Raw genomic sequence first — 12,261 nt, forward strand, 5'->3', positions numbered from 1 at the left:
ATCGCTGCGGACGGAAAAAGATCCTGCAAGAATGGGAGGAGGAGGAGAAGATTAGTGTTTAACGTCCCGTCGACAACGAGGTCATTAGAGACGGAGCGCAAGCTCGGGTGAGGGAAGGATGGGGAAGGAAATCGGCCGTGCCCTTTCAAAGGAACCATCCCGGCATTTGCCTGAAGCGATTTAGGGAAATCACGGAAAACCTAAATCAGGATGGCCGGAGACGGGATTGAACCGTCGTCCTCCCGAATGCGAGTCCAGTGTGCTAACCACTGCGCCACCTCGCTCGGTACAAGAATGGGACTAACGACGACTGAAGAGAATCGTTCAACGTGACAGAAGTGTAACCCTTCCGCAAGTTTTTGCAGATTTCAATTCTGGGCCATCAACAAGTATCAGTGTGCGAACCATTCAACGAAATATCATCGATATGGGCTTCCGGAACCGATCGCCCACTCGTATACCCTTGATGACTGCCCGACTCAAAGCTTTACGCTTCCACTGGACCCGTCAACACCGACATTGGACTGTTGATGACTGGCAACATAGTGCCTGGTTGGACGAGTCTCGTTTCAAATTGCATCGAGCGGATGGACGTGTACAGGGAGACAACCTCATGAATTCGTGGACCCTGCAAGTCAGCAGTGGACTGTTAAAGCTGGTGGAGGCTCTGTAATGGTGTGAGCCCGCCACGGTGGCCGAGCGGTTCTAGGCGCTTCAGTCCGGAACTGCGACTGCTACGGTCGCAGGTTCGAATCCTGCCTCGGGCATGGGTGTGTGTGATGTCCTTAGGTTAGTTAGGTTTAAGTAGTTCTAAGTTCTAGGGGACTGATGAACTCAGATGTTAAGTACCATAGTGCTCAGAGTCATTTGAATCATTTGTAATGTTGTGAGGCGTGTGCAGTTGGAGTGATATGGGACACCTGAAACGTCTGGATACGACTGTGACAGGTGACACGTACGTTAGCATCCTGTCTGATCACCTACATCCATTCATGTCCATTGTGCATTCCGACGGACTTGAGCAATTCCAGCAGGACAATGGGACACCCGCATGTCCAGAATTTCTACATGAACACTCTTTTGAGTTTAAACTCTTCCGCTGGCTACCAAACTCCCAGACATGAACATTATTGATATATCTGGGATGCCTTGCAACGCCTTGTTCTGAAGAGATCTCCACTCACTCGTACTCTTACGGGTTTATGGACAGCCCTGCAGGATTCATGGTGTCCGTTGGCTTCAGCACTACTTCAGATATTAGTCGAGTCAATGCCACGTCGTGTTGCGGCACTTCTGCGTGCTCGCGGGAGACCTACACGATATTAGGCAGATGTACCAGCTTCTTTGGCTCTTCAGTGTATGTAAGTGTACCCCAAGACGAAAGAAACTATGCACCACGTAGGAATATGCTCCAAACGTTCTCAGCTGGGCGGGTGGGAATTATCTTGCTGAAATATAAGCCCAGGATATCTTGACATGGAGAACAATAATAAAACGACGTGCAGAATGTCGTCGACTTACAACTGTGCTGTAAGGTTGCTGCGGAAGACAACCAAAGGCGTCCTGATAAAAGAAATGGCACCTCAGACCATCGCTCCTGATTGTCAGGCCGTATGTCAGGCGACACTCAGACTGGTATTCCACTGTTGTCCGGGGCGTCTTCACGCACGCCTTCGGTCTGAAATCTCATTGCGTGAAAAAGAATTGTCTTCAGTGACGACTCCCACTTAGAATGGAGCCCCGATGATGTCATTAAGCGTTACAGCTCTGGTAGACATGTACTGTGCAGAAAACACCAAAGTAGTCCGCTGTTGAACTTAAATTCCTCTGTAGATTTTTTGACTTGCCTTCGCTCGGCGATGGAGATAGCTCCTTGCTATCCACTAGAATTTTGTATTGAAATTTCATTCTCAGATTGTACAACCTGATTAGAGAGAGGCTACCATATAACGTTACATGGTTACCAAAGCTCTTACATTGTAATAATAGGACGTAAAATAAAGGTAAAAACCAAGGAGCTATAACTTTTCCGTACATTACTGACAAAGTGGTCTGAATGCTAAGGATTGTTTTTCTGTATATGTTAACTAAAATTACGACATTGCGTCACCCATAAAATAGTGGCAATAATCTCTTATTTAAAAGGGATATTTAGTCAGCTCGTAATAAATCTCTGTTTTCCAAGTATCAGCGGTTCGTTAGAGAAGAATTTCCCTACAGCGTCTAGTCATCCGTTGTAAACAAAACCACGTAAGAACACGTGTCGCATTTCAACACATGTCACCACCGACCTTGTAAAACAGACTTGTACTAGCACTAAACAGTTTTCTGTTTTTTCTGAACATAGTTTTTGCGTTTGCAATTCTTAACTTATCCAACTTTTCCATCAACGAAGATGTTAAGGAAACAACGCTTTTAATTAATGTGATAAATCATGTTCGATCCTGAAGTGAGAACATCACAAAGCTACATGGTGCAACCAATGTCTTGTTGTCTATCTAGTCTCACAGACAAGTTTTACATAAGCACATGCTGCAGTTTAAATGGAAGTGGGGTAATTACTTTAGCCAGATGGGCGGTCAGAAAACGTTTCACTCATTATGTCGCTTGTTTCGTGATCATCACCCCAAGAGCAAATCATTTTTCAGTCGTTGCAAATGAAGGAGCAGGAAGATTACGCCATGCCGTGTATGTCAGTCGGGCAGCTACTTTCCTGTGCTCCGCGGTTCGGATTCTTTCTCGTTCTCTTTCATTTATAAAAGTCGAAATGAATTCAAGTCAACTGTCTGATTAGCTGATTTTGCAGATAACTTCCAGGTGTTCACGATCTCCTTCAACGTACTCACTCCGCTAAAAGAACCTGCTCGCCTCTCCTATCTTTCTTGTTTCTGTTCTTCTTTTCTACCGCTAAGCACGGTATCAGCGCCGCTAAACAGCAGGTATGGACGCTTAATAAAATGGCTCTGAGCACTATGGGACTCAACTGCTGAGGTCATTAGTCCCCTAGAACTTAGAACTAGTTAAACCTAACTAACCTAAGGACATCACAAACATCCATGCCCGAGGCAGGATTCGAACCTGCGACCGTAGCGGTCTTGCGGCTCCAGACTGCAGCGCCTTTAACCGCACGGCCACTTCGGCCGGCTATGGACGCTTAAAGACGCTATATATCTTTTTTCTCTAGCTGCGGTAACTGGCAAGCGAGGGAAATTTGTAAGTAATGTGTAGTATGTCTAGTCTTAATCCGGAAGAAGTAGATTAATTCATTGTCCGTTGGATACCGTTATGTAAGATTTATTTCATTTCACTAAGTATTTACTTTCGGCTGTTTCGTTCAAACTGAGATAACGCATCTTCGCCAACGGAAACTGATGCTAAGTAGGGCTTGATTGCCCAAGTTTGGAATGCTGGTGGTGTCTGCACAGCTTGCCGTTAGTAAAACGAATATTTCGCTCACAATTTGTGGTAAAAAAAATTCACAAACAGTGACTCCTACCGAGCGAGATGGCTCATTGATGACACACTAGATCCATATTTAGGAGGACGGTGGTTCAAATCCTCATCTTGCCATGGACATTTAAGTTTTCCTTGTTGTCCCTGAATCATCTAATGTTACTCTGAAAAGATGCGGCCGATTTCGTTCACTGTCCTTTCCCAAACCGACATCTTGCTCCGTCTCTAAAAACTTTGTCATAGACGATGTGACAAACACTGGTCTGTACTTTTTTTTTTTTTGAGCAGGAATGCATTGTGATTCCAGGAGGAAGTAGTGATCTTGGTTTACAGTTCTGTGAACAAGTTCAATTTGGATCAGGTATTTTTTATTGTAATGCCGCCTATGACCCAACTAGGGCGTCCCCGCATCTAAAAGTGGAAGGTATAAAAACAAAACATTAATTATCACCAATAATCCAAGTTATTTAAGTAATACATGAAAGATATGTGAAAAGTAAATGTAGCAGAGTATCTGAAGTGTTTTGTGAATTTGAGTCATACAGATCAGTACTCATATAATTTAACATTACCATTTTATTGTGATAGTACATACTTCGACATAATTGCGGACATATTGATGATCTCTCAATCTGACGATAAGAACCAGCTGATGCTGGTGACAGTTACTGAGGTACTGAGGTATGTACTTTTCTACATTTATTTCAAGTACTGCTTTAAATAAGGGATATATTAGGTAGCGATTCATATTTTGATATTTTTCTTTATTCTATTTGGTTTTTGACGGACATGATGGGTAATTCATGTTTCGATTTTTTATTTATTCTATTTTGAGTCTAAACTGGAAACTTCAGTAGTAAAAATGGGAGCTAGACTATGCTTTGTTCACAAAATGCCTCTATTTAGTGACTGCTGGCAGTTTCTTCTTCTTCTTCTTCTTCTTCTTCTTCTTCTTATTTTGATCCTGGAATGGTCGCCAAGTTTGCTTGTAATGGAGATGCAGGTGTTTGGCTATGGAGAAGTGAGGACTATTGTGAGTGTTACAACAGCAAAATTGGAAAGAATTCAAGCAAAACAATTATCACCAATAATCTAAGTTATTTAAAGTAACACACAAAAGACACACAAAATACAGATGTAGCAGAGTACCTCTGCAACAGAGACACACACGTCAGTACCTCTACAATTTAGTGTTACCATTTTATTGAGATGGTATATGCTTAGATATAATTGCAAACATATTGCTGATATTTTGACAACAAATGCCAGATGATGCAGGTGATACATGTGAGCTTCTCTATATTTCAAGTGCCTTGCGATATCTGCTTCTTTTATATATCTTCCAAGTTATTACTTTAAATAAGTATATGTTTTGTTGATTTCTTTGTTCTGTTTTGAGATCTACAGACAGCCTGATTTGGTCTAAACTGGCCACTTCAGTAGTAAAACAGTGATCTAGACTATGCTTTGCTCATTAAATTCCTATATTTAGTGACTGACAGCGATTTCTTCTTCTTCTTCTTCTTCTTACTGTTCACTGTGATCCTGGCAGGGTCGCCAGTTGTACTTGTAATGTGGGTGCAGGTCTTTGGCTGCAGGGTGGTGAGGCCTAGTGTGGTTGTTACAAGAGCAGTATGTGTACAAGAATCTGTACATGTTATTGGAATATGTTTGGTGTTATCTTGAAGATACTGGTATTATGTCGTCTTCTGGTATGGCTTGCATGGTTGCCTAGAATGAATGAGTGAGTGAGTGAGTGAATGTGCGAGTGTGCGCCTGTATAGTGGAGCACGCCGCAGGTGCCCGGCTGCGGGGTGGTGAGGCCTATGCGGGTGTTGCAGCAGCAGTTCGACTACACGGACCTGTGCCAGGCGGGCCCGCTGCTGGCTGACCCTTCGTCACTGGGTGCGCAGCGCGCGGGCTCCGCCACCTCCCCAGGACAGCCCGGCGGCGGCGCGGGCGCACGCTCCAGGCCGTGGCACGACTTCGGCCGCCAGAGCGACGCCGACAAGATCCAGATACCCAAGATGTAAGTACCCCAGCGCCTCTCTCTCTCTCTCTCTCTCTCTCTCTCTCTCTCTCTCTCTCAATTCTGACTGCTACTCGGCTTAATTCAGTGCGAGTATTATCGCACAATCAGCTGAACAACTCATGGTTGGTGGTTGGTTGGTTTTGGGGGGAGGAGACCAGACAGCGAGGTCATCGGTCTCATCTGATTAGGGACGGATGTGGAAGGAAGTCGGCCGTGCCCTTTGAAAGGAACCATCCCGACATTTGCCTGGAGTGATTTAGGGAAATCACGGAAAACCTAAATCAGGATGGCCGGACGCGGGATTGAACCGTCGTCCTCCCGCATGCGAGTCCAGTGTGCTAACCACTGCGCCACCTCGCTCAGTATAACAACTCATGAATCCAAGTTGTTGACAAGAATGATATACAGAAGATATATTGGGCACGACATCTTGGTAGATGATTGTTGCAGTGTCTGTGTGTATATGGGTTGCATTTTTTCATATGACTTCTCAAGCCAATGGCAGTACGGCATCTCTTGCCGCAATTGTCACAAGTGTATCTGGCTACTGAGGCAGGAGCATTGCGAAGCTTTTTCTGCCTTAATCTGTCTAACAAGCCTTCATCATGCTTCGACATTCCAGATGATATATCATCACGCCACTCTGGTCTCATGCTAGCCCGTACCTCCCATCTGTTTGTGTCGATTCCAAAGCTCTCCATCTCGTTTACAGGAGTCCTTGAACCTCAATAGAGGACGTCCTACAGGTCTTTTGGCTATAGAGATCTCTCCAAGCATCACCTCACGTGGTAATCTGTCAGGATCCATACGGTGGACGAGTCCCAGCCAGCGGAGTCGTCTCTGCTTCAAGACAGCTGAAATACTGTTGCAGTTAGTTTTAGATAGCACTGCTTCGTTGGTCACTCGGTCCTTCCACGTTATTCCGAGGATGGATCTCAGGCACCGCATGTGGAAAGCATTAAGGCGACGTTCTTGTTTGGCATAGGTAGTCCATGTTTCCGGTGAATACAAAAGGATGCTGAGGTCGCAAGTTTGATATACAAGAATTTTGGTGGTCAAAGAGAGTTTGTTGTTTTCCCAAACACGTGCAGAGAGTTTGCCAAAAGTTGTCGCAGCTCTTCCAATGCGAGCATCAATTTCCTTGTCAACAGACATGTTTGATTCTATAGTAGATCCAAGATAACAGAAGTTATCTACGGCTTGTAGAGTAGTGCCATCTAGTGTGATATTCGCCTTTGTCTTACGAGGTGCATTCAAGTTCTAAGGCCTCCGATTTGTTTTCTAATTAACTACTCACCCGAAATCGATGAAACTGGCATTACTTCTCGACGTAATCGCCCTGCAGACGTACACATTTTTCACAACGCTGACGCCATGATTCCATGGCAGCGGCGAAGGCTTCTTTAGGAGTCTGTTTTGACCACTGGAAAATCGCTGAGGCAATAGCAGCACGGCTGGTGAATGTGCGGCCACGGAGAGTGCCTTTCATTGTTGGAAAAAGCCAAAAGTCACTAGGAGCCAGGTCAGGTGAGTAGGGAGCATGAGGAATCACTTCAAAGTTGTTATCACGAAGAAACTGTTGTGTAACGTTAGCTCGATGTGCGGGTGTGTTGTCTTGGTGAAACAGCACACGCGCAGCCCTTCCCGGACGTTTTCGTTGCAGTGCAGGAAGGGATTTGTTCTTCAAAACATTTTCGTAGGATGCACCTGTTACTGTAATGCCCTTTGGAACGCAATGGGTAAGGATTACTCCCTCGCTGTCCTAGAACATGGACACCATCATTTTTTCAGCACTGGCGGTTACCCGAAATTTTTTTGGTGGCGGTGAATCTGTGTGCTTCCATTGAGCTGACTGGCGCTTTGTTTCTGGATTGACAAATGGCATCCACGTCTCATCCATTGTCACAACCGACGAAAGAAAGTCCCATTCACGCTGTCGTTGCGCATCAACATTGCTTGGCAACAAGCCACACGGGCAGTCATGTGGTCGTCCGTCAGCATTCGTGGCACCCACCTGGATGACACTTTTCGCATTTTCAGGTCGTCATGCAGGATTGTGTGCAAAGAACCCACAGAAATGCCAACTCCGGAGGCGATCTGTTCAACAGTCATTTGGCGATCCCCCAAAACAATTCTCTCCACTTTCTCGATCATGCCATCAGACCGGCTTGTGCGAGCCCGAGGTTGTTTCGGTTTGTTGTCACACGATGTTCTGCCTTCATTAAACTGTCGCACCCACGAACGCACTTTCGACACATCCATAACTCCATCACCACATGTCTCCTTCAACTGTCGATGAATTTCAATTGGTTTCACACCACGCAAATTCAGAAAACGAATGATTGCACGCTGTTCAAGTAAGGAAAACGTCGCCATTTTAAGAATTTAAAACTGTTCTCATTCTCGCCGCTGGCTGTAAAATTCCAGCTGCCGTACGGTGCTGCCATCTCTGGGACGTATTGACAATGAACACGGCCTCATTTTAAAACAATGCGCATGTTTCTATCTCTTTCCAGTCCGGAGAAAAAAAATCGGAGGCCTTAGAACTTGAATGCACCTCGTAGTACCCTGAAAAGAGGAAGTGGTAGATGAGGATCAGTTTGGCTTTAGGGAAGGTAGTGGGACCAGAGAGGCAATTCTGACGTTGCAGTTGATAATGGAAGCAAGACTAAAGAAAAATCAAGACAGTTTCATAGGATTTGTCGGCTATGAAAAAGCTTTCGACAATGTAAAATGGTTCAAGGTGTTCGAAATTCTGAGAAATATAGGGATAAGCTATAGGGATAGACGAGTAATATACAATATGTACAAGAACCGAGAGGGAAAAATAAGGGTGAACGACAAACAACGAAGTGCTCGGATTAAAAAGGATGTAAGACACGGATGTAGTGTTTCGCCCCTACTGTTCAGTCTGTGCTCCGACGAGAATTGTTACATATTTAAAGCAGTGGCTCAAGGATCACAGAGTGAGGTGGTGCTCTGTGGGCAGTATAGCTGACCATAAAAACTGAATTAAACTCCGCCCGAAGAGGCCATGATGACCCAACGGTACCGACCGGCTGCCGTGTCATCCTTAGCCCACAGGCGTCACTGGATGCGGATATGGAGGGGCATGAGGTCAGCAGACCCCTCTCCCAGCCATTTGTCAGTTCACGAGACCGGAGGCACTCCTTCTCAATCGAGTAGGTCCCCAGTGTGCCTCATATGGGCCGAGTGCACCCCACTCGCCAAAAGCGCTTGGCGAAAGTATGGTCACCCATCAAAGCCCGACAGCGCTTAACTTCGGTGATCTGACGGGAACCGGTGTTACCACTACGGAGAGCCCGTTATAGCTGACCATGGTTGCTATTATTCAGCACGGAACTATGGAATATGTTGCCGCACGGTGGTTCGTCTATCTTCTGTTACAAACCACGACAGCTGGCGACGACACCTACAGTTCACACGTTATTATACTCGTAGAATGGAGGCTTTCACGACCTCATATCTTAGCTGCTGCTAAGTCTCCAGATTGGATGGTAGTGGTACATAAAACTTTGCTGTTCCTAATGTCTCATCCAGAGCTGCGCTGGAAATTTTTTTGGTTCCGCTGAGTCTTGCCATTATTACCCGCTGAAGTGGCTCCTGGTGGCGGCGATGCTAATCGGATCGAGATCCTCGCGGTGCAACACTGAAACGAATCCACGTGGTCTAAAGATCAGTGGCTACTCGACATATGGGATGGAGTGTCCCACGTTTCTGGTCGTGATCAAATGTCTTGAACTCGTGCATCCTATCCATCCTGCTCATGACGTCACTGACCCGTGGCACGTCTATCATTGGCTTGGCGACAGGAGCACATCACCCCCCCCTCTCTCCCTCTCTCTCTCTCTCTCTCTCTCTCTCTCTCTCTCTCTCTCTCTCTCTCTCTCTCTCTCTCTCTCACCCCCCTCCCCCCACCCCAAACCCTCCCTCCCGCCCAATACAAAAACCATCTCATGACTGTAGACAGCTCTTAACCACCTCGAAATTGGCGAGATATTGCCCTACCTCACTTCCCTTGCTGCTGTCGTTGCCGCACACCTAATAAGCACAGCACACGTCTGAAAAACGGTGTCGTCACCCGGCAGCAATACGCGCTCTTACTTTGGGCCGCAGCTTCCGCCTGCTTGTCCACGCCTGACAAAATTAAGACACGGCCCTGTAACTCGATCACTTGCCAACTGCCCGGCACCGGCGCTCTCTATATGGAGCACGGGCGGGTTTACGTAAGCGGCGGTACTGTCACCGCCAAGTAATATCATGCATGACACGCCGGCGGATTTCCACTTTCTCCGCGGAATGTGGGCGGCTGGCCGATTGCAGTCACTGGGGCGTGCATGACGGACGACCTTTCCGCTGCGAACGCACCCAGGCCTGCACGATCCGCGCTGCCCTTAATCTCCTCTCCGGCCTCATTAGCTGTCTCGGCGTGGGCTGCCGCCGTATCCCGTATTAATATTCCGAGCCTCCGCAGCTTGGCTCGGCGCGTTTTCCTGCTTGCCGCACTAAATATCACGGCCGCGGGAAAGTCCGAGCGAGAAATCCCCGATGTGCCTCTCACCTGCTGAAATTACACTCTTCTGGGACACACCTCTCCTACGAGAAAGAACCCCATAAAAAACTTTGTCTTCTGCCGTACGGCAGGGCTTGTCATGGGGGAAGCCTCTTCAGAGAGGTCCACCGCATGAGCGTCTAGGGAAGTGATTCCAGTGGTGGTTTCCCGTTGCCTTCCACTGGAGACGATGAAATGATAATGAAGACAACACAACACCCAGTCCCTGAGGGGAGAAAATCTCCGCCCCAACCGAGAATTGAACCCGGGCCGCTTGGCGTGACAGACCACCGCGCTGACCATTCAGATATCGGGGCGGACTAATAGCAAAAAGACACATAAAAAACAGCTTTTATGGAAAAAGCGCCAATCTATTGTTCTCACAAAGTACACAGTCCAGTTAAATTAATGCGACCACTGCCTATGTTCGATGTCAACGTACAACAACCGCTGACAATGGCAAGTGGCAGGAGTAGCAGTCGAAGGTATATAAAACGTGTTGGGGGGACGTGGAAAACAGTGTAGTCGTTGTCGCAACGGTGCGATTAATCTGATGCTCAAAAGTGCATGATCGTTGGCTTTCCAGCCAAGGGTGGGACCATTTCTAAATCGACTAGGTCTGTAAACTGTTCACGTGTCGCCATGATCAAAGTATAAAGTGCATGGCAAAATGGCGCTATCGAAAACTGGCGCCGAGGCAACTGTGGACATAGGTGACAGGGATGAACGACGGTTGCAGATGTATGTATGGACAAACAGACGTGCAACCAGCTGTGTGTCCTCAACAATCGTTCAGCGAACGTTACTGCCTACGGGCCTCCGCAGCAGGCACCTGGTTTAAGCACCCATGCAGACTACTGGTCATCGGCGACGAAGGCTGCAATTTGCATGCCAATACAGCAAGTGACATATCATCGTCGTAGGGTCGGCAACTACTAAAACAGAAACTTCCTGGCAGATTAAAACTGTGTGTCGGACCGAGACTCGAACTCGGGACCTTTGCCTTTCGCGGGCAAGTGCTCTACCATCTGAGCTACCCAAGCACGACTCGCGCCCCGTCCTCACAGCCTTAATTCCGTCAGTACCTCGTCTCCTACCTTCCAAACTTCACAGAAGCTCCTTGCAGAACTAGCGCTCCTCTGCAGAGTGAACATCTCATTCTGGAAACATCCCCCAGGCTGTGGCTAAGCCATGTCTCCGCAATATCCTTTCTTCCAGGAGTGCTAGTTCTGCAAGGTTCGCAGGAGAGCTACTGTAAAGTTTGGAAGGTAGGTGACGAGATACTGGCGGAATTAAAACTGTCGAGACGGGGCGTGAATCGTGTTTGGGTAGCTCAGTTGGTAGAGCACTTGCCCGCGAAAGGCAAAGGTTCCGAGTTCCAATCTCGGTCCGGCACACAGTTTTAATCTCCCAGAAAGTTTCATATCAGCGCACACTCCGCTGTAGAGTGAAAATTTCATTCTACTAAAAGAGACATTTGATGCAAAGATTTTGAAACACCTATTATGTAATGTAAAGTGACCCACCGCGTGAAGTCTAATCTCAGAACTACTGTGGGGATTTTGATATTGTTTCCACCAATATGTAGACTGATTCACAAATACTCATTGTGTGTGTAACTTACTACCGCTACGCCATAAAAATCGCTCAGTCGTAGATGCTTTGTGCGTAGATTACGCGAGTCACTAGGGAGCTGTATTGTCCGTTTTACCCTGTATCTTATAACCATTTTTCGAAGATTTCGAATACCTTGCACTATTTTACGTTGTCGAACATTCTTATAGGTCTACAAATCCTTTCAAAGTGTCTTAAGAGGTGGTTTACTACCTTTTGGTTCAAAAAACCGATGTTTTTAAAACTGCAGTTTTGGATCCATAAAAATGTTTAGAATCCATCTCTGAAGCGGTTTTTCCGAATTCGGATAGGAAATGTTTGTTATTCGCGGTTGAACAAAAAAATGCACCTGCCTTTTTGACGCACCAGTTTCTTTTTTTTTTCTTTCGGTGGGCGAGTTATTGTACCGGTGCTTGAGAGGAAACACACAAAATTCAAATGAAAGTTTGAAAACGTGTGTTTGGAAGTTAGCCCCCAAGCATTTGCATTCTGGTGCGAAGACTGTGGAGATTGCGACTTTCCTGCCAGTGAGCAGCTTCAACGAAGGGCATTCAGCAATTCTGAAGACCATGACAACGATGAACGTCAC

At 46.6% G+C, this 12,261-nt stretch overlaps 1 protein-coding gene across 9 annotated transcripts in view; it reads left to right on the top strand.

Annotated features, from left to right (window-relative positions):
• Positions 1-12,261, top strand: part of LOC124616074 (protein grainyhead) — a 325,732-nt gene that overhangs the window by 176,279 nt on the left and 137,192 nt on the right. For 6 of the 9 annotated variants that reach the window (XM_047144317.1, XM_047144313.1, XM_047144310.1 and 3 more), the window contains exon 4: positions 5,286-5,482. In XM_047144317.1, coding sequence (XP_047000273.1) covers positions 5,286-5,482 — 197 coding nt within the window. The remainder of the gene's footprint in view (positions 1-5,285; positions 5,483-12,261) is intronic. The other 3 variants (XM_047144315.1, XM_047144316.1, XM_047144312.1) reach the window with 2 other exon arrangements.

The sequence above is a fragment of the Schistocerca americana genome, chromosome 5 (genome assembly GCF_021461395.2).
Source record: "Schistocerca americana isolate TAMUIC-IGC-003095 chromosome 5, iqSchAmer2.1, whole genome shotgun sequence".
Taxonomy (NCBI): domain Eukaryota; kingdom Metazoa; phylum Arthropoda; class Insecta; order Orthoptera; family Acrididae; genus Schistocerca; species Schistocerca americana.